Source organism: Rana temporaria, chromosome 1 (assembly GCF_905171775.1).
Source record: "Rana temporaria chromosome 1, aRanTem1.1, whole genome shotgun sequence".
Taxonomy (NCBI): Eukaryota; Metazoa; Chordata; class Amphibia; order Anura; family Ranidae; genus Rana; species Rana temporaria.
The window spans coordinates 628,550,551-628,573,724 of NC_053489.1; the positions used below are offsets into that span (position 1 = coordinate 628,550,551).

At 41.4% G+C, this 23,174-nt stretch overlaps 1 protein-coding gene across 2 annotated transcripts in view; it reads left to right on the forward strand.

Annotated features, from left to right (window-relative positions):
* The window catches only part of AFAP1 (actin filament associated protein 1), a 241,582-nt gene extending 233,950 nt beyond the window's left edge, over positions 1-7,632 (forward strand). For both annotated transcript variants that reach the window (XM_040335377.1, XM_040335378.1), the window contains 3 exons: positions 4,092-4,282; positions 4,394-4,555; positions 6,927-7,632. In XM_040335377.1, coding sequence (XP_040191311.1) covers positions 4,092-4,282; positions 4,394-4,555; positions 6,927-6,953 — 380 coding nt within the window. In that variant the 3' untranslated portion in view covers positions 6,954-7,632. The remainder of the gene's footprint in view (positions 1-4,091; positions 4,283-4,393; positions 4,556-6,926) is intronic.
* The last annotated feature ends 15,542 nt before the right edge of the window (positions 7,633-23,174 follow it).

Consider the following 23,174-nt stretch of genomic DNA (forward strand, 5'->3'; position numbering starts at 1 on the left):
ACAGCCCTTTGGTTTTGGCCATGGTGGAGAGACTGGAATCTGATTGATTGCTTCTGTCGACAGGTGTCTTTTATACAGGTAACAAGATAAGATTAGGAGGACTCTCTTTAAGGCTGGGTTCACACTACTACACTACTTTCATCCTACTTTGCTCTGCTACATTGGTCCTACATTTATCCTACATTGGTCCTACATCCATCCTGCTTTCATGAACAGGATACTACTTTGGTCCGACTTCAATGATATTCAATGGGCCTGAAGTAGGATCAATGTAGGACCAAAAGTAGTACAGGGAGCATTTTCAAAGTCGGACCGACTTGTGTAGGACGCTACAAGACACTCTCATAGGGAAACATTGAACACAGAGAAAAGTAGGATGACAGTAGTGTAGTAGTGTGAACCCAGCCTAAAAGAGTGTTCCCAATCTCCGCTTGTTACCTGTATAGAAGACACCTGGGAGCCAGAAATCTTGCTGATTTGATTGGGGATCAAAACTTATTTCATTAATAAGTGTGTGAAACCTGGTGGCCAACTACAAGAAAAGTCTGACCTCTGTGATTTCCAGCAAGGGTCTTGCCACCAAGTACTAAGTCATGTTTTGCGGAGGGGTCAAATACGTATTTCACTCATTAAAATGCAAATCAATTTATAACTTTTTTGAAAAGCGTTTTTCTGGATATTTTTGTTCTTCTGTCTCTTGCTGTTAAAATAAACCTACCATTAAAATTATAGACTGATCATTTCTTTATCAGTGGGCTAATGTACAAAATTAGCAGGGGATCAAATGCTTTTTCCCTCACTGTATGTCATATTAGACTATTGGCTATACAGATTTCATCCCACCTAACCTGTTCTGTTTTCATGGACCATAAAAATGTAAGTTCTTTTCTACTTGGAGAAACCCTTTATATATAGTAATAATTACCTAGTCAGAGGACTAGTTGCTTGACTTTTCTTTTCTGTTTTTTTCTCTCTAAATCTGTGGTCTCCAAACTTTTCTTGCCTATATCCAGCCATTGGGGCACTATTACTGATTAGTGATACCATCCGTGGAGCACATTATCCGCCCTCGCATTGTCTGCCAGGGCGAACAGACACTGCCAGAGTGGACGGCGTGCTCCAATGATCTACAGGAAAAGGACTGAGGGATATATATCCAGTACACTCCCCTTTCATATCAAAGGTTTGTGGAAAGGCCTGACCTGGCCCGTTCTGGGTGACTACTCTTTGAGCAATTGAGTTTATTCCATCAAAATGAATACGCGATTTGTGCGTTTAAACTGACACTGCTTTTTCCGTGGAGTTTTTTGGGCTGAAATTGGGGCTAGACCAAGTCTCCAACCACTTAACTACCGACAGTACTGCCGCATACACACGGTCGTTTTTTGGCATGAAATAAAATTATATTTTTTTAAAACGTCATTTAAAATGATCGTGTGTGGGCTTCACATCGTTTTCCGTCTTCTGAAAAACAACAAAAAAAAATTCGAACATGCTTCAATTTTTTATGTCATTTTTGAAAATGACGTTTTTTGTGTTGTAAAAAATGATCGTGTGTGGGCAAAAACGACGTTTTAAACCCGCGCATGCCCAGAAGCAAGTTATGAGACGGGAGCGCTCGTTCAGCTAAAACTTTTCATAATGTAGTAAGCACATTCATCACGCTGCAACAGACAAAAAAGCGCGAATTGTCTTTTAATAACAAGTAACCAGCTAAAAGGCGAATAGAACTTCCCCTTTAGAGTGCCGTCGTACGTGTTGTACGTCACCGCGCTTTGGTTATCATTTTTCAAAAACAATGGTGTGTGGGCAACGTCGTTTTTTATGATGAAGTTGGAAAAACTTTGTTTTTTTTCATGATGAAAAACTTTGTTTTCTTTCATAACAAAAAGTGATCGTGTGTACGGGGCATAACAATTTATGCCCTGTACACACGATCGGTCCATCCGATGAGAACAGACCGATTGACCGTTTTCATTGGTTAACCGATGAAGCTGACTGATGGTCCGTCACGCCTACACACCATCGGTTAAAAAAAACGATCGTGTCAGAACACGGTGACGTAAAACACAACGACGTGCTGAAAAAAACGAAGTTCAATGCTTCCAAGCATGCGTCGACTTGATTCTGAGCATGCGTGGATTTTTAACCGATGGTTGTGCCTACTAATGATCGTTTTTTTTCCCATCGGTTAGGAATCCATAGGTTAAATTTAAAACAAGTTGGCTTTTTTTTAACCGATGGTTAAATAACCGATGGCGCGCACACACGATCGGTTTGGACCGATGAAAACGGTCCATCAGACCATTGTGCTCTTAACCTATCGTGTGTAAGAGGCCTAAGTCTCTGCTTGAAAAATGTTATGTTTTAAGTGCTGCACCATTCACCTTATGCCGAACATAGATTCTTCTATTTAAATACCCCTGACGAAGGTCTTGAACCTGAAAAGCATCAGTTACCGAAGATTGTTCTCGGACATTGGAGAGTAACTTCTCAGACCTTTATGTACAACATTTATTCATGACTGAAAGAAATTGTATGTTTTTGTTTTTGTCCACGTGTTTTATTAATCGTCACATGTGTGATTGATTTTTTTTTACAATTTTCATTACATTTTTGTATTTTATCCGACCCTTGTAGTGTTGTAGCCAAAGTCCCATATGTGGGATATTTCTTTCTTTCTATATACAGGGATGCAGCAATTCACTACAGTGTTCTGTTATGGTGAAAACACAATTGTCAAGATACAACCATTGGTGGTCTGCCCACTTTTTTCCATGTCAAATTTAAAATAATGCTTGTTATTCACTTAGTATATATGTACAGTAAAACCTTGGATTGTGAGCATAAAACATTCCAGAAAAATGCTTGTAATCCAAAGAACTTGTATGTTAAAGCAAATTTCCCCATAAGAAATAATGGAAACTTAAATGATTTGTTCCACAACCATTTATTCATAAGTCCTTCAGTTTATAGCCCATATAAAAAGATTATAGCAATGTACAGTAATATGTTGTGTAACCATAAAATGTTCATCTACAAATGGAAGCCTCCACAAGGGGATTGGAAGCAAAATCCAGCAGGAGCTACAGAGTATAAAAGAGAAGAGAGGCACCTCTAAAGCCTCGTACACACGACCGAGAAACTCAACAGAATCCATCAAGAAACTTGGTGGCAGAGCTTTTTTGCCGAGGAAAACGGTCGTGTATACGTTTTTCATCGAGGAAACCGTCGAGGAACTCGACGAGAAAAAAAGAGAACAAGTTCTCTTTTTCCTCGACGGGAGTCTCAATTTCCTCGTCGTGTTCCTCGTCGGGCTGGTTTTTGACGAGAAACTTGAGCGTGTGTATGCTTAGAAACCCGCGCATGCTCAGAATAAAGTATGAGACGGGAGTAAAAGTAGCATTTGTAATGGAGATAACACATTTTTCACGCTGTAACTGACTGAAAAGTGCAAATTGTCTCTTACCAAACTTTTACTTAACACGCAGTAACATGAGATTAGCAAAAGCAGCCCCCAGGTTTGTGCCAGCGGAATCGAACTTCCCCTGCCGTTGTATGTGTTGTACGTCACCGCGTTTGAGAACGAGGAGATTTTGTCTTGACAGTGTGTACGCAAAGAAAGCTTGTCGCGTTCCTCGACTAGCCTAACAAGGAACTCATCGAGGAAAACGTTACGTCTTTTCCGACGAGTTCCTCGGTCGTGTGTACGAGGCCTAAGTGTAGCAATATGTTGCTAAATGTTGTACCTTTATTAAATGTAACCATATTGGTACACTTATGCCCTGTACAGACGATCGGTTCATCCGATGAAAACGGTCTGATGGATTTTTTCATCAGATATCCGATGAAGTTGACTTTCATCAGTCTTGCCTACACACCATCAGTTAAAAAAACGATCGTGTCAGAACGCGGTGACGTAAAACACAACTGTAATGCAGCTTTTGATTTTTTTTGATTTTTTTTTTATCTGTCATTGCTCTACATTAGACTTGCTCTAAATATTGTTTTTATTTTGGTATGAAGTAATGTGATTAAAGTGTTCTAAAACACGTGTCCCATCAATATGTCATCATAACTTTGTTCTACAGGAAGGAAATCTCAGGTCTTACTGGAGGAAAAGATGAGGAAGCTGGAGAATGAGTGTAAACTGAAGGAGGGTGAACGAGTAAATCTCGAGTTGGAACTGACCGAGGTGAAGGAAAGTCTGAAGAAGGCCATGTCTGGTGGGGTCACACTTGGTCTTGCTATTGAACCCAAAAATGAGACCTCAAGGCCGCAGGTATGGCCACTGCATGGACAAGTTTTATTAGAAAGAAAGCTGTTTTATCTTGTATACCTTTCCTCGACTAGAAGTATCAATAATATAAGAACCAACTTGTTTTTTCTTCAGTCTCCAAGCCTCCGGCACAGAACGGTGGAGAACTCTCCAATCTCCAGCTGTGACACAAGCGATGCTGAATGTTCTATACCGGTAAATAGTGCTTCAGCATTAAAACGGCAACCTGCATCAAAAAACTCCCCGGTACGAGGACACGTTCTAAGAAAAGCAAAGGTGAGAGTAATATTTTGTGACCAGAAATCCCATCGCTTAAGTAAAAGGAGTGATTTAACCACTTGCCGACTGCCTAACTAGGAAAATATATCATTACTTTGACGTTAAATACCAGGATTGTGGCTGCAGCTAGATGCCATAACCCAGTATCATTTTTTCCCTCAGGCACCAGTCTTTCAGATAAAAGTGCTCCGAGCGGCATTTTCGATGTTGGGTCACTTATAAAAGCCCCCCCCCCTCTTGCTTTCAGGTGGTTTTGGCGCTTACCTGGCAGATCGGGAAGTTCAAAAGCGGCAGCTGGGTACAGAGATGAGTGAAAGAAAGATGGCCTCTGCTTATCTCTATGGCCTAGGAGGACCGGAGCGACGTCATGACGTCACTTCTGGTTCCTGCCACATGCAAGCAAGGCCATATTTTTTTTATCGGTTCCCGACCAGCTCCTGTAGATTTATGTCAGCAGAATGCCATGGCTGGGCAAAGTGACGTATATGTATGTCACTTTAAAATTCCCGCCGTTCCGGGCACGTGCGTGCGGACTCTATGTCCGCCGGTGTCCGGTGATCGGGTCACAGAGCTGCAGAACGGGGAGAGGCAAGTGTAAACATGCATCTCCCCATTCTGCCTAGTGAAACTGTCACTGATTGTCTGTTCTCTGTGATCGGGAACAGCGATCGGTTGCGTGTCACATGTAGCCACACCCCCTAACAGTAAGAATCACTCCCTAGGTCACACTTAACCCCTTCAGCACCACCTAGTGGTTAACCCTTCACTGCCAGTGTAATTTTCACAGTAATCAGTGCATATTTATAACACTGATCGCTGTAAAAATGACGATGGTCCCAAAAATGTGTCCGATGTGTCCGCTATAATGTCGCAGTCATGATAAAAATCGCTGATCACCGCCATTACTAGTAAAAAAAAAATGTTTTTATTAAAATGCCATAAAACTATTCCCTATTTTGTAGATGCTATAACTTTTGCCCAAACCAATCAATAAACGCTTATTGTGATTTTTTTTACCAAAAATATGTAGAAGAATATGTATCGGCCTAAACTGAGCAAAAAAAAATTTTTTTTGATATATTTTTTGGGGATATTTATTATAGCAAAAAGTAAAAAATATTGCTTTTTTTTCAAAATTGATGCTCTATTTTTGTTTATGGCGCAAAAAATAAAAACCGCAGAGGTAATCAAATACCACCAAAAGAAAGCTCTATTTGTGGGAAAAAAAGGATGTAAATTTTGTTTGGGAACCATGTCGCACGACCGCGCAATTGTCAGTTAAATCGACAGTGCCAAAGTGCAAAAAATGCTCTGGTCTTCAGCGAAATGGTCTGGGGCTGAAGTGGTTAAAGCAAAAGATCCCCAAAAAAATTTTTTTGATCTTTTTTGCTTTTAAGGGTAGATAGATTTGGGGTCTTTTAGGTCCCAGATCTTTCCATAAAGAGGACCTGTCGTGCTGTATTGTTATCGGCAGGGATGTTTACATACCTTGTGATAGCAATAATAATGATAAAAACATTTTATTTAAAGGGACTGTGTAAAAAAAAAAAATATAATGAATTACATTTTTTATTAAATTGTTATGCTCCTGTTCCTGCATGCTCGCGCACAGTGGTGATTGCATTGTGAACAGCCTTCCCAGAAGAGTTGAATCTGTTATAGCTGCAAAGGGTGGGCCAACTCAATATTGGATTGTACTGACTAAGACTGGGATGCCATTAAAGTTCAAGGGGTTGTAAGCCCTCATTATTATTCACCTTGATGCACTCTATGCATCAAGGTGAAAAACCTCTTGTAGTGCTGCAGCCCCCCTGTTTTACTTACCTGAAAGCTGTCCTCTTCCGTCTATGAATGAGCACACCAGCTCTAGCTGGTGTCTTGTGTACTGATTGGATAGATCCATAGCAGCGCAGCCATTGGCTCCCGCTGCTATCAATTAAATCCAATGACACGGCGCCAGGGGGGCGGGGCTGAGTCCTGCATTCTGTGTGAATGGACACAGATGCATGACTCGGGAGCGCGGCCGCATGGGTGTCCACCTTAGGAGAGCCTACTTCAACGTGGACACTCGATGTGGGGAGGAGCCACCAGCGCCACTGAGGGACCCCAGAAGAGGAGTATTGGGGCCACTCTGCAAAACGAACTGCACAGTGGAGGTAAGTATGATAGGTTTGTTATTTAAGAAAAAAACAAGGGTTTACAACCCCTTTTTATGTATGTGTAAAGGCAGGCGTCCCAATACTTTTGGCAATATAGTGTATGTGGGCATCATTACACCAATGGTCTCTGGTGCTGAATGACCAATGAGTGTGTCACACCTACTGTAGCTCTGTGATCATATATATATACTTTTTGTGTTTATTTTTAGGAATGGGAGCTGAAGAACGGCACATAAACCTCATAACATGTTTTCGTGTAGGAGCCTTAACCAGCGTGGACCAAGAGACAATACGACTCAGTGTTTCCAGTACATGAGTACAATGTACTTTGCTTGTTCGTTGTGGAGAATCGGCCACACATCACAGAGCAGCTGTGAAGGGGGTTGTCCCAGCGGACCAATTATTCTGCCTTGTGAAGACAGGTCCATTCTCTGTGCCGCCGGTCTGATGACCAGCCGACCTCTGCTGACATTACCACTGCGTGCGAGTTGCTGTAATGTTACATGCACAACTTTCTGGCACATAACAGGGAATGACCGGGAATACCACAAGTACAAGTAACTCTCCCACTGCTGCATGAATTGTCTTCATTGTATTGTTTTTCTGTTTGTGTTAAAGACTGGAATATTCCGAGGTTTTTCGGTGATAGACTGCCCTCGGTCACTGCCAAATCTCACAGTGCCATCAGCCTAACCTTGCACCTTCCAATTTGTACTGCATACCCTGAGAATTTGCTGGCACATAGCAGAGAGGCAGCTCTAGACATTATCACACCAATACCCTACTTTTATGTCTACTTACTATGTCTTAAAGCACTGCGAATCCCAAAATGTAAACATTTCAATCATTTTATTATGTGAAAAAGCTATTTATAATATTCGAAACTGTATGAGTAAAATGACCCACATCTGTACAGAGATATGTCACTGTAAAAAACAGCCTAATACACTATGACATCAGCCTTTTACACTATGACATCAGCCTTTTACACTATGACATCAGCCTTTTACACTATGACATCAGCCTTTTACACTATGACATCAGCCTAATACACTATGACATCAGCCTAATACACTATGACATCAGCCTAATACACTATGACATCAGCCTAATACACTATGACATCAGCCTTATACACTATGACATCAGCCTAATACACTATGACATCAGCCTAATACACTATGACATCAGCCTAATACACTATGACATCAGCCTAATACACTATGACATCAGCCTAATACACTATGACATCAGCCTTTTACACTATGACATCAGCCTTTTACACTATGACATCAACTTTATACACTATGACATCAACTTTATACACTATGACATCAACTTTATACACTATGACATCAGCCTTTTACACTATGACATCAGCCTTATACACTATGACATCAGCCTTATTCAATAAAAGGTTAATATTCTTTAGTGCAGTAAGTTATATGTCAGGGGTCTCCAAACTAAGGCCCACGGGCCAGATGTGGCCCTTTGCTTACCTTTATCTGGCTCTTGGGGCACTATTCCTTCCACTGATATGAGACACTTCCTGCCACTGATGCCAGCAATGAGATACTATTGCTCCACTGACACCAGAGATGGGAAACTAGTTCTCCATCTGACACCAATTATAGGGCACTATTACTCCCACTGACCACCAATGATGTAATTATTTTACTCCCACTGGCCACCAAGGCCAATCGTTTACTGGGGCATTTTCTACTTTCACTGACCACAGTACAGCCCCCCCCCCCCCCCCCCCCAAAGTTTGAAGGGCAGTAAACTGGCCTCTTGTTGCAAAAGTTTGGAGACTGCTGTTATATACCTTTCAGCAAAATAAATCCTGATTGGCCGACCAATCAGGAAGCTGCCTTATGATCTATCTTTAATGAATTTAAAGGCTAAGTTCACCTTTAACAAAAATAATAATTCATGTGTTTATGCTGGTAAAAATAAAATGCATTTGAGGTGCTTAGCAACATGTTGCATGTTACACCCTAAATACGGTTGTAACATTTCGCTAAGGATGGAGATAGCCTTTAAAGCGGAGGTTCACCCTCAAAATGAACTTTCCAGCATCCTTAAAGCGGAAGTAAACCCATCAATTTAACAGTTTGAAAAAGCAGTTACATTTCTGGCATGCCGGGAATGCTAACTGTCACATTGGTTGTGCTCTCAACCAAACTGTCAAACCATCCAATGGCTGGTGTCATAACTGATCACATGTGCAGCATCATGCCAGTTGAAGATTAAACAGAGGCCAAGATGCACCTTAGCAGCCGTCAATCAACTCCTCTTCGCTTAGAAACGCCCATTCCCCGCAGGATTCCCCGCTCGGAGCCGGAAAACAAGGGCTCATATAACGATGTTAGCAGTATGCTACAGCTAATGTCAAAAAGTGGATTTTTGGGTGAACCTCCGCTTTAATGAAAGGGAAGACAGCTGAGTATGAAATCACTATCCGTTAATTATACTTTCTTGTAACACAGTAATCCATGTTTCCTAGGAATCCGGGATAAAGAGGCCACATTTAACCCCTTTCTAACTTTGTAAAACTGTTTGTCTATTTGAGGAATTTCAGAAAATGTAAGATCTGCACCACTTCTTAGGGGCCTCTTCCAAATCTGCTTACATCAGTTGTAAAGTGCTGGCTAGACCTGGGCACTGTCACCTAATAGTGATCCAGAAAATGTGAGGCTGCACACCTCTTACACCTTGTATTCAAGGACTGCTTTATTTATACAGTGGCAGAAGCTTCAACCTGTTCCTCTGCTGATGCGTTTTGATCCCCTGCTGGAATCATAGAGACATGATTAAAGCCGTGTTCCGCCCAAAAAAAAATGTAAGCGGAAGTTCCACTTTGTCCAGTTCAGCAGGGACTGTCCGAACTTCGATCCATGTATGTGCAGGCTGGTTGTGTCGATCTACTGATTGACTTCTGTACAACAAGCCTGTTGGGTTTTTCCCAAACGGCCAATGTCGCCAGCTGTTTGCTGCAGCACTGATCAGTATATTCTGACAGCCTGGAAGGCTTGTCACTGTCAGAACACAATAGCTCAGCAGAAAGGGTTCCCCATCCACATCGAGTGTGTGGATGGGGGAATCGGGTCATTTGTTGAACAAAATGTATGCACTGTTTAACCACTTGCCGACCAGCGCACGCTGATATACGTCGGCAAAATGGCACGGACAGGCAAAAGGGCGTACAGGTACGTTCCCTTTAAATTGCCGCCGTGTGGTCACGCACACCGCCTGCGGCACGCTCGCGACCCTGCCGCAAGCTCCGTGACCACGCCCGCAGACCCGATTGCCGCCGGTGTCCCGCGATCGTGTCACAAAGCTCAAGAACGGGGAGATGTGTGTAAACACATCTCCCCGTTCTTCCTAGTGACACTGTCACTGATCGTGTTCCCTGTCATCGGGAACAACGGTCAGTGATGTGTCACATGTAGCCACGCCCCCTACAGTAGGAATCACTTCCTAGGGTACACTTAACCCCTTCAGCGCCCCCTACAGGTTAACCCATTCAATGCCAGTGTCGTTTTTACAGTAAGCAGTGCATTTTTATAGCACTGATCGCTGTAAAAATGACAATGGTCCCAAATTGGTGTCAAACATGTCCGATGTGTCCGCCATAATGTCGCAGTCACGATAAAAATGAGCGCTGATCACCGCTATTACTAGTAAAAAAAATAATAATAAAAATGCCATAAAACTATCCCCTATTTTGTAGACGCTATAACTTTTGTGCAAACCGATCAATAAGCGATTATTGCGATTTTTTTTTTTTTACCAAAAATATGTAGAAGAATACGTATCAGCCTAAACTGAGAAAACATTTTTTTTATATATATTTTTTGGGGATATTTATTGCAGCAAAAAGTACAAAATATTGATTTTTTTTTTCAAAATTGTCGCTCTATTTTTGTTTATAAAAATAAAAACCGCAGAGGTGATCAAATACCAAAAGAAAGCTCTATTTGTGGGAAAAAAAGGACGTCAATTTTGTTTGGGAGCCACGTCGCAGGACCACGCAATTGTCAGTTAAAGCGACGCAGTGCTGAATCGCAAAAAGTGGCCTGGTCATTTAGCAACAAAATTAAGTGGTTAAGAGGGGCAAAACACATTCGTGTTGAGTTGAAGGTCCCTGGCACTTGTTTATTAATGTTACCTTTGATTATGCGGTGTGTGGCCTGACATTTTCTTTTATTCGCTTGAGGAAATGTACGTTTTATCTACTATATCCGACCATTCTTTCTTTTCAGCGAGCCAAAGCTGAGTAGATCTGAGCCATGGATAAAAGCCTAACATCCCACAGTTCTGTGGGAGCTTCTCCTTTTCGTAACTAAACCAACCTTCTTGCATTCCACATTGTGTTCACAGGTGCTGTGTAGATTCATTTGGTCTTCACTTTTACAAGTCAGGCCCCGTACACACGACCGAGTTTCTTGGCAGAATTCAGCCAGAAACTCGATCGGAGCCGTATTCTGCCGAGAAACCCGGTCGTGTGTACACTTTTGGCCGAGGAAACGGACGAGGATCTCGTCGGGCCAAATCGAGAACATGTTCTCTATTTCCTCGTTAGTCAATGAGGAAACTTGGCTCGCCAAGATCCTCGGCGGCTTCACAAGGAACTCGACGAGCAAAACGATGTGTTTTGCCCGTCGAGTTTCTCGGACGTGTGTACGGGGCCTCAGTCATTTCAAGCTAGGGAGAGTCTAGCTTCTATGTTCGTCGGATGAGTCATTGGACAGGGTTTTTGTGCATTGGAAATGCTCTCCATGCAAACAGGATCCCGTCTCAGTAAAGTGTACCAATGTTCTAACGGTATCTGTAAGAGCCGGTTCACACTGGGGCGACTCGTCGGGCGACTCAGCCGCCTGACAAGTCGCGTCCCATTCTATTCACCAGAACTGTTCTAATAGGAGCGGCGCAAGTCGCTCCGACTTAGAAAAAGGTTCTTGTACCACTTCGGGGGAGACTCAGGGTGATTTGCATTGACTAATATACAGAAGTCTTTTTGCTAATCGCCTCTGAAGTCGTCTTCAGGACGACTTGCCGAGTTGCCCCCGAAGTCCCTGTGTGAACTGGCTCTAAATGTTGCCTATAGCTCCTCTATACAAGCTAACTTTATTTACATACAACTCTTCTGAAGACAAATTAGCACAGATTAAATCATAATGTAGGCATTGATGTATTTTCAGATGATATTCTTATAATGAATCTGTAAATGTATTTTTCCAGAACTACTATAGGCAACACATCTCAATATTAAGCCAACTAAGCACCCATCTACAATTCATTCCACTAAGGTCATTTTTGGCTCTGATTTTCATGTAATGCTAAACAGAATATGGAAGAGGCTCTCTGCCAGGATTTTTAGATTCAGTGTTGTGTATAAAAGACAATTGGCGCCACCTACCTAAAGTGTTATGTGCTATAAATAAACGATAAAGTATACTAATTAGTACTCCACAGCTGCTGTACACTTCCAGTGAAGTGCGTGATTCGTTGCATGGATGAGAGACTTCAGACCCAAGAGACCTGCAAATGCTGTCATAATGGAGTCTGGGCACTTCCCCTATAATATGACGTGGTGTAATGAAGGGGCCTCTCAATATATTAGGTCTCAGATGGCATTGCCCCTTGAGATGTGGTGGGGGGCATTCAATGCTAATCCTAAATTGATATGTGCCTGCTACATGTATACCAGGCTCACTGGATTGTTTTAATGTCCTACAGCAACATTCTTACAAGTCATAGGTACCCAACACGCCTAGGGTCACATTTACTTGAGTTAAAGACTAAGCTTCCCAATCTTCAATCATTGACAAGATCAGTTTAGACACAAATCTAGATTAAATCCCTCTTTAAAGTCCAAAGAACCAACACCGTTATTAAAAAAATTATTTATTTGTAAATTTCTTCTAATTTTGTTAATGTTTTTTATTTATATCTGTAAATAATCTGTGACAGATACTAAAAAAAGGCCTTTTTGCTCTTGAAAAAGTAACTTGTTGGATTCTTTACCACACGAGGGGATCAATCCAATGATGATTGTGGGGTAACAATAAATCTTAATGAGACAATTTACAACAGCAATTGTCAACTTAGTACGCATTGGGAGGGTCTCAAGTTTGACCCCTGATGTGTCTGAAGTGCAGCACGCCCAAGGGGTGTCCATGACAGCCTGAGCCCACAGAAAGTGAGTTAAATGGTGCTTGTAAACAGGACGTTACAGGAACATTGGTAGACCGGTTTCTCGTGCTTGTTCACAACAAAAATGTAGACCCAAACCTGAGATTTTTAAATACTCCACCCGAAAGTGATGCCACAAAAAGAGCCCGGCTTCATTGGCTGACCAACATATGTAGCAATTACCGTATATACTCGAGTATAAGCCGAGTTTTTCAGCACATTTTTTTGTGCTGAAAATGCCACCCTCGGCTTATACTCGAGTCACCTTTTTGCGCCTGATCTCCCGGACTTTGGGGGCCTGGTACCGGCCGGCCGTAGGTTCCCTTGGCACACATGTAGCCCCACTCTTCCTCTACAAGTGTGCAAAGTTTGTCCGGGGAACCTACGGCCGGGGAGCACCGATTTTTCAAAGTCGAGCACCCCTTCCATAGACTCCCATGTTAAATGGTAATTTCTCTGGTAACTTTGGGGACCCGGTATCTTGGCACACATGTAGCCCCAGTTCTCCTCTACAAGTGTGCAAAGTTTGCTGTCTGGGGGACCTACGGCCGGGGAGCACCGATTTTTTTTTTTCTAGGTTTCAGGGACTACTTTGAAGTTGGTGCAACTTGAAGTCCCACAGATATGAATGGTTATCATTGGGAATCATGGGGTACAACTTGTCATAATGTCCAAAGTCGCAGGAAAAGTTGCACAAGTGTGAAAGGGGCCTTATGCAACTTGAGGGCCATAGACTTCAATGTTAACCCTTAGAAGTCGTATGAAATTCGTACCTGAATGTTATACAATGTAACTTGTGTGCAACAGTTGACCATTATCACTGGTCAAAGCCAAAGTTGTATCCAATTTTCACCCATCCAAAGTTGCACTCCAAAATCAGCGCAACTTTGGAGTCGTACGAGTGTGAATGGAGCCTAATAAACGGATTTCTATTTATAAACAAATGCATTCATATTACTCTGCTGTAAAGCGAGTAGAGTGGTGCGTCACCGTTGTCCATATTTTACCTGCCGACATTTTGTTTGACTTTGAAGCCATACAAACATTTATGAATGGGTCTGAAGAGAAATAAATCCATTTGTACCAACATTTCCCCGGAGGCAAAACTGAGTTCTGGAGCACAGCGGCTGCACTTTGGGCACCAGGGAGTTACAGGAAAGTAGAGCTGGCTGAGTAAGAATAATTCAGAGACTATTTCGTGATTGGACATCTTTTGTCTTGTGGCAGGAGAGCCTATTCTTTCATATCCTGAAACACAGTACAACTGATACATTTATGGCGAGAAGAGTTATAATTGGCACAAAAACATCTTCCACTATAATACTACAAACCTATACAACTTTGATCAGCTGTATACTAGATGGGTGAATTGGTGTACTTGGTTGGCTTATTGAGCCCTATAAATTGACAGTTATGAATTTCCAGCTGACCACTGAGATTAAAGGAAGTGATCTGCATGTCTCCATCCATTACCCCAGATAGAGGAGTAAAACCTTGTTTGTGATCTGTGGATACAATGTAAATAAATGTTATTCTATATGGTATTATCTAAGCACAAATAGACCATCAGACTAGACATTTATTATATCTATGTATTTTAGCATAATGAACATAAATGCACAAAAAAAGTAAATATATTATGTTTTACAAGCTCACTCTTCTGTGATGTAAAAAAAGAGACAAAGGTAAAATATTTCAGAACTTTTTCCACCTTTTTAATGTGACCTATAAACTGTACATCTCAATTGAACAACAAACTAAAATGTTTTAGGTGGAAGGAAGTAATATACGAATATAATATGGTTGCATAAGGCCTCGTACACACGATAGATTAAACAGAGGTCAACGGTCTGATGGACCGTTTTCATCAGTCAAAACCGATCGTGTGTGGGCCCCATAGGTTATTTAACCATCGGTTTAAAAAAAGACAACTTGCTTTAAATTTTAAACGATGGATTCCTAACTGATAGGTCAAAACCGATCGTTAGTAGGCACAACCATCGGTTAAAAATCCACGCATGCTCAGAATCAAGTCGACGCATGCTTGGAAGCATTGAACTTCGTTTTTTTTAGCACTTCATTGTGTTTTACGTCACCGCGTTCTGACACGATCGTTTTTTTAAACTATGGTGTGTAGGCGTGACGGACCATCAGTCAGCTTCATCGGTTAACCGATGAAAACGGTCCATCAAACCGTTCTCATTGGATGGACTGATCGTGTGTACGCGGCTTAAGTGTGCACACTCTTAAACTAATACATTGTTGAAGCACCTTTTTAATTTTATTACAGCACTCAGTCTTTTTGGGTAGGAGTCTATTAGCATGGCACATCTTAAACTGGCAATATTTGCCAACTCTTCTTAGCAAGAACACTCCAAATCCATCAGATTGTGAGGGCATCTCCTGTGCACAGCCCTCTTCAGATCACCCCACAGATTTTTAATTGCATTCAGGTCTGGAATCTGGCTGGGCCATTCCAAAACTTTAGGCTTGGTTCACACTATCGCCGCATGCGTCTCACAGCAGGGGTCCGGTGCATCCTCGTTCACCATTTCAGGTCTGATTTTATCCCAAATTCACACCGGAGGCGCAACAGAGATATGTGAAGCGGCTCCATAGAGAGGCGGTCAAAATCTCCTGCTATTGCGAATTGGATGCGGGTTCCCCCGAATCCTGTGAACCCAGCCTTAATCTTATTCTGGTGAAGCCATTTCTTTGTTGATTTGGATTTATGCTTTGGGTCGTTGTCATGTTCACCTTTCTAGCAGAAGCCTGAAGGTTTTGTGCCAATATTGACTGATATTTAGAACTGTTCATAATTCCCTCTACCTTGACTAAGGCCGATGTTCCAGCTGAAGAAAAACAGCCCCAAAGCATGATGCTGCCACCACCATGCTTCACTGTGGGTATGGTGTTCTTTTGGTGATGTTGTTTTTGCACCAAACATATCTTTTGTAGATTCATCCTTCGTTTTATCAGACCATAACACATGTTCCCACATGCTTTTGGGGAGCTTTAGATGTGTTTTTGCAAAATTTTGCCAAACTTGGATGTTTTTCGTTTTTCATAAGAAAAGCCACTCTACTCCATAGCCCAGATATATGAAGAATACGGGAGATTGTTGTCATATGTACCACACAGCCAGTACTTGCCAGATATTCCTGCAGCTCCCTAAATGTTTCTGTAGGCCTCTTGATCAGTTTTCTTTTTGTCTTTTCATCAATTTTGGTGGGACGCCCAGTTCTTGGTAATGTCGCTGTTGTGCCATATTTTCTCCACTTGATGACTGTCTTCTCTGTGTTCCATGGTATATCTAATGCCTTGGAAATTATTTTGTACCCTTCTCCTGACTAATACATTTTAACAATAAGATCCCTCTGATGCTTTGGAAGCTCTATGCGGACCATAGCTTTTGCTGTAGAATGTGCCCAAGAAAATGTCAGGAAAGACCTACTAGAATAGCTGAACTTTATTTGGGGTTAATTAAAGGCACTTTAAATGATGGCAGGTGTGCACTGACTCATATTTAACATGAGTTTGAATGTGATTGCTTAATTCTGAACACAGCTACATCCCCAGTTTTAACAGGGTGTGCACACTTATGCAACACATGATTTTCATTTTTTCATTTTTAGCCCCCTAAAAGATTTCAGTTTGTTTTTCAATTGAGTTGTACAGTTTATAGGTCACTGTAAAGGTGGAAAAAGTTCTGAAGTGATTTATCTTTGTCTAATTTTTTTACATCACAGAAACCTGACATTTTAACAGGGGTGTGTAGACTTTTATAGCCACTGTAAATGTGAACATTGGATCGAAATAGGATTTCTACATGACGTGCTGCACAACACTGACACATGTACATAACCCTTAAGCTGGCCATACATGTATCAAAATTCAGCCAGTTCAGCAGGCAGTGGCCAAATTTCGATCCATGTATGGGCAGGCTGATTGTATCTAAGTCAATCCATCGATCGGCTTGGATACAACCATCCTGTCAGGTTTTTACATATAAGATTACTGCCGGCTGCTATAACTACTACCGTAACTGTGCTCTCCCGGCCGGGAGATGACAGTTGAAGAGTCAAATAGGACAGGTTCTTGGTGCTGCAATACACAGGGATTGATTTACTAACGGCAGATAGTTTGTACACTGCAAGTGCAGTTGCTCTAGACCTGAGGAGAGCATGCAAGGAAAATAAAAAGCAGCATTTTTGCTTGCACATGATTGGATGATAGAAACCAGCAGAGCTTCCCCTCATTTCAGAGCGTCCCCTCAGATCTAGCGCAACTACTTGCAGTATGCAGTATAATTGCCTTTAGTAAATCGGCCTCATAGAGTTTTTATTTCAGACACTGTATTAAAAAAAGGTGCTCTGTGGCTGGGAATTATGTGATGGGCATATTATATGACAGGTCTGTTAAAAAAGAAAAAATGTGCTTTATGAATTTATATTTTACCAGTGGCCTAAATAAACGCAACACATTCAAAAGTTTTTTTTTTTATGTGAATATGTTTTTAGAATTATTTTGTTGGTTCTTTTTACCTACTGGATTTTTTCTTAAATGAACTTTTATAAGGCTTATTGATTTTTGTAGATATTTTTTATGTAAAATTATTGTTGGCGTTAATGCAGTGTGCTCTCTGTATGTACATAGTTTTTTTTTTTTTTTATGCAAATGCTGTTTTCATTCAGTGCCACTATTGCAGAATATCGCTTTTTGGCAGGCAAGCCATTTTGGGTCAGTATGCAAAAGTGTCTGAACTGTATTTCCTATCATAGCTAGGTTCTCCTTGCCTTGTTTCCCATGCCAGCTGATGGGTTGCTGGAAGGCCAAGCAAATAGTTCTCCTTCTCTTGCATGAAGATTTTTGTTGCCAAACCAAATCTAACCAATTAACAATCTATTTATTTGGAAGCAATGAGAGATTAACCCTAATCCCTAATAAAAGATAACGTTTCGGAAAAGAAGCGATGGGACTTTAAAGGCACCAAAATTATATTTAAACAATTAATAAAAATATATAAATTTTATTGATATATATTGTTTCTTTAAAAACAAAAATCCATGTTCACAAAAAATATATTGTCTATATCAGGGCTCAAAATTTCAAGTCCTGAGCTACTAGCCAGGCCTCAAGAGTTACTCGCCACCAGTTGCCCCACCTAATTCATACACTGCCCTGCGCCTAATTGCACCCGTAAACACGCCCTCGTAGATTATCTCATGGAATGACAATGTTTTATGCAGAATCAAGTTACAAAATTCAATATTACCAACAACAACTTTAACAAAATGGGACAGGGCACTGGGGGCAGACCAGAGGGACAGGGCACTGGGGGCAGACCAGAGGGACAGGGCACTAGAACTGGGTCTCTTCCCCATTCTCTTGCTGTCTCCTCTGCAACTCCCATCCATCCTCTCTCTCCCCCATTCATCTCATCATCAGGAGCCTGTGTGTGCGGCTCCACGCTTGCATGTCCCCACTTCCCCCTTTTATTCAGGCTGGCAGTGAGGAGAGGAGCTGCAGCACAGCGGGAGGGAGTACAATCCAGCGCTGAGATCCACACAACTGCACAGCCATTGACACCATAGCACAGCGCACACTGACAGCGCACAGCACACATTGAGACCAGTCTGTTCACAGTGCTCAGGCTAAACTGTTGGACACTTACATAGAGCACAAGGAGAAGAAAACTGCATAAAATAGAAGGCTGCCGCTGTCATGTCAGGGCAACTTTCAGTGAGCGCTGCACCGGAGTGGTAATTTTGGCAATCCTCCACCTCACTCATTACTTTCTGCTCTCCAGCTACATTGGTCGGGGCCCGGGGGAGGGGGGCAGGCTCAGATAGGTCATACTGTTGGGTCCCATGGCTTAATGAGAATTGTAAGTAGAGCACCTGTGTACTGCTCTGCCTGTGCGCGGCTCAACAGACTACTTTTTTCGAGCATGCACCTTTTCTCTTCGGCCGCCAATCTCATCGGGACTCTAAGTGTAGGCACAGATTGGAGGGAGATTGGTCATGCAGCCCTGTCATCACTCGCCCCCAGCTTAAATCCACTCGCCAAATGCTAGTAGGCGAGTGGAAATTTTGAGGGCTGGGCTGGTCTATATGACATAGGCAACCACTTCTTACTCTACATGTTTCGCTCAAAGAGTGTTACAAGAAGTATTTTATGTACTACAAAAGAAACAACAAATATGAGACGTCTTATACAGGTAGATTAATTCTGATATAATATCACATTAATTAAAAGTCATAAGATGTCTCATATTTGTTGTTTCATTTGTAGTACATACAAATCTTCTTGCAACACTGTCAAATCTCCTGAGGAAGCTCTTTGAGCGAAACATGTAGAGTAAGAAGTGGTTGCATATGTCATATAGACAATATATTTTTGGTGAACATGTATTGTTGTTTTTAACCACTAGAGTACCGGGCCATCGTCAAATGACGGCTCCACGGTTACTCTGAAAATTCAACAGGACGTCATATGACGTCCTGTATTCTTGCGGCCACTGGGGGGCGCGCGAGCGCGCCCCCGAGATGCCGATGCGCGTGCCTGGCGGTCGCGATGTCCGCCAGGCACTCGGAATCGGCGGCTACAGGGACAAGACGTGGAGCTCTGTGTGTAAACACAGAGCTCCACGTCCTGTCAGGGGAGAGAGGAGACCGATCTGTGTCCCTTGTACATAGGGACATAGATCGGTCACCTCCCCCAGTCACCCCCCTTCCCCCACAGTTAGAACACAATTTAGGTATACATATTAACCCCTCCCTCACCCCCTAGTGTTAACCCCTTGAATGCCAGTCACATTTATACAGTAATTAGTGCATATTTATCGCATTAATCGCTGTATAAATGTGAATGGCGCCAAAAACGTGTCAAAAGTGTCCGATGTGTTCGCCGCAATGTCACGGTGACAGTAAAAAAAATCGCAAATCGCCGCCAATACTAGTAAAAAAATTAATAAAATAAAAATGCCATAAATCTATCAGCTATTTTGTAAACGCTATAACTTTTGCGCAAACCAATCAATATATGATCATTGCGATTTTTTTTTTACCAAAAATATGTTGAAGAATACGTATCGGCCTAAACTGAGGAAAAAAAAACGTTTTTTTTTAAAAAAAATTGTGATATTTATTAAATAAAAAAGTAAAAAATAGTGTTTTTTTTTTAAATTGTCACTCTTCTTTTGTTTATAGCGCAAAAAATAAAAACCGCAGAGGTGATCAAATACCACCAAAAGAAAGCTCTATTTGTGGGAACAAAATGATAAAAAAATTGTTTGGGTACAGTGTAGCACGACCGCGCAATTGTCATTCAAAGTGCGACAGTGCTGAAAGCTGAAAATTGGCTTGGGCAGGAAGGGGCGTAAGTGCCCAGTATGGAAGTGGTTAAAGAAACTATATCTATCAATAAAATTTATAGATTTTTATTAATTGTTTAAATATTATTTTAGTGCCTTTAAAGTCTCATTGCGTCTTCCAAAAACAATTGACAATCTATATGTGTACTTACCCATAATACCTTATGAATAAGTACTAAAGGTGTGAAACTTATCAAGGTTTGTGTTTGATGCCAATATAAGATGCCCTTTGTGTTTCACTAAACACTCACCAATATTACAAGACACCACCACAAGTTTCCTCTGCTTAACCGGTTAGCGGTAATTTTGAATGTTTTTTTACTGATTTTACTTGGTTTTTAGATTTTTGGTTGTTCATTGTCCTTTATACATAGACAGCCAGAGGGTGATATTATTTACACATTGGAAGACCTTATCTTATGTGTCCCTTATCAAGGTGGTCCCTTCCCACCAAACCTCATCCCTTTTACCTGCTACGTCATTCTTTCCTCTTGTAGTATGGATTGGCTATTCACAATCTGCCCCAGGGTGGCCATGGTTACAACCCTATAAATACATACCATTTAATTCCACATTTTCTGGTTGTTAAATACACATTATGCCATCTTCTTCAGTTCCCGTCATGAATGTAATGCATATCTTATTTGTGTGTGTTTTTGTCGTAGAGGCCTTTCCTTAATAACCTGGTGTAAAGAGCCTTGGTGTGCAGTAACCCATAGCAACCTATCAGAAATAAGCTTTCATTGGACTTACAACAGTAACCCAATACAAACTGATTTCAGTTGCCAAGGGTTACAGCACCGCCTTTGTACACCATGGTATTACATAATGTGCAGAGAGTTGCTGAGCATCCTGGTCAGACTTTTATGTGTGTGTGTAAATACATCCATTTTATGGGACATATTTAATTTTTAAGATGCATATTTTATTTAATAAAAGACATGTCTACTTGTTATGAAAGTGGATTCAACTGATTATTGTATTTTAGACTATTCTTTAAATATTTCTGTACACTGTATTAATATGGACTTGCACTTAGTTTGAGTGCTTACACAGTAATGTGCACTAATAAAGTTAATTTACAGAAATTTGGAGTGGATGTTTGATTTTAAAATAACAACGTGTCCTGGTTAATGTACTACTGCAATAAATGTTTTCCCAATTTCCTGTCCTAAAGCCTCGTACACACATACGGGTTTCCCGGCTGACTTTTTTTTTTTTTATAAATTCTTTATTTTTCACATTGCAGTAGTATTATACAACAACACATCTGCATACATTCATAGTTCTCTTCTACCTATACAAAAGATCTTCCTTCATCATTGCCAATCAGTTCCTTCTCCCCTCAGCTCTTTTACATCATTCTTAACACAGCATATTTTATATACATCCTGCTCTTTATTTATCTCATACTTCTGATACAATTATGTTCTACAACACCACTGCAATATCTTTTTCTTAACTGGGGTAATACCCCAGTAACCTCCACATCCAGTCTACCTAGATTAACCAGCCATACTGTAACAAACATAAAACGCTGATAATACAGTACACATAAATAAAATAAAATCTATAACACCCCAAAACCCCCCCCAAAAAAAAAAAATTAATAATATTTTGAACATTTTGGACACCGGGCCCCCCGCTTCCCCCCCAGCCCCCCGCATATCTACCTACAGGCTTTGTTCCCTGTATTTAATATATGGCGCCCAGATCTCCCGATATTTCTCTTCTTGTTCTCTCAATATCATGGTTAAACTTTCCATTTGCTGAATGTCTGCTATTCGCCCCATCCATTGTATTTTGGTTGGAGCGGTCGTACTTTTCCATAGGGCCGGGATGCACGCTTTTGCTGCCGTAATCAAGTGCCTTATAAGAGAGTTTTTATATTTTTCGTTAGATAGCGGGATATCATGAAGTAGAAAAGCTGATGGATTATCTCCCAAATATACATCTGTAATTTATAAGACCGTTTCTGACACCATTGTCCAAAATTCTTTCAGTTTAGGACATTCCCAAAAAATGTGAAAAATGGTGCCCTCCGCATTCTGACAACGCCAGCATTGATTGGCCACTTGCGGATATATCCTATTCAATACTGCCGGAGTTCTATACCACCTGGTCAACATTTTATAACCTCCTTCCTGATACTTAGTTGCCATAGATGCTTTGTGTGCAAATAACAATATCTTTTTTTTCTGTATCTCCGTGAAGGTAATACCCAGGTCCCTTTCCCACGCCTGTAGAAAACCCAGTTCTTGAGGGGTCGGCTGACTTTTTACCGCTAGGAAACCTGAGGGGAAAGCCGAGAACCGGCTCAGCAGCTTTTTCCCCCTACACAAGGCCGGTTTTCCTGGCAGGAAAACTGCCATGAGTGCTTTGGCCGGGAAACACCGGCCGTGTGTATGCTCCACTGCATTGTTTCCCATAGGAAAACTGCCAGGAAAAAGACCACCGGGAATCGCGGCAGGAAAAAAAGATGTTCTCGTTTTTCCCGCCGGGAAAACTGCCATGGAGCTTACACGCGGCCAGTTTTCATGGCATAGCAGTTTTCCCGACGGGTGTACGAGGCATAAGTCATAGTCAATCAGGGAATCTGTGTGCTCGCTGGAAACACTGCAGATAGTCCACTCAGTTTAACCAAAAAACTCAGAGAAAACAAATTCCCAAACCGGGAATAAATACTTGGAACATATAATAATAAAAAATAAAACTTGTCACCACCTGTGAACAGTTTCCACAACTTGAATTTGTAATGATAGTCTGTACAATTAATATCTCAAAGTGTCCATTCAGTTTGCCTTAAAGTGGAACTTTAGTCATTTCTTTTTTCAACTTTCTATCTATTAAATCTTCTGCCCTTGTTGTTGTTTTAACCACTTCA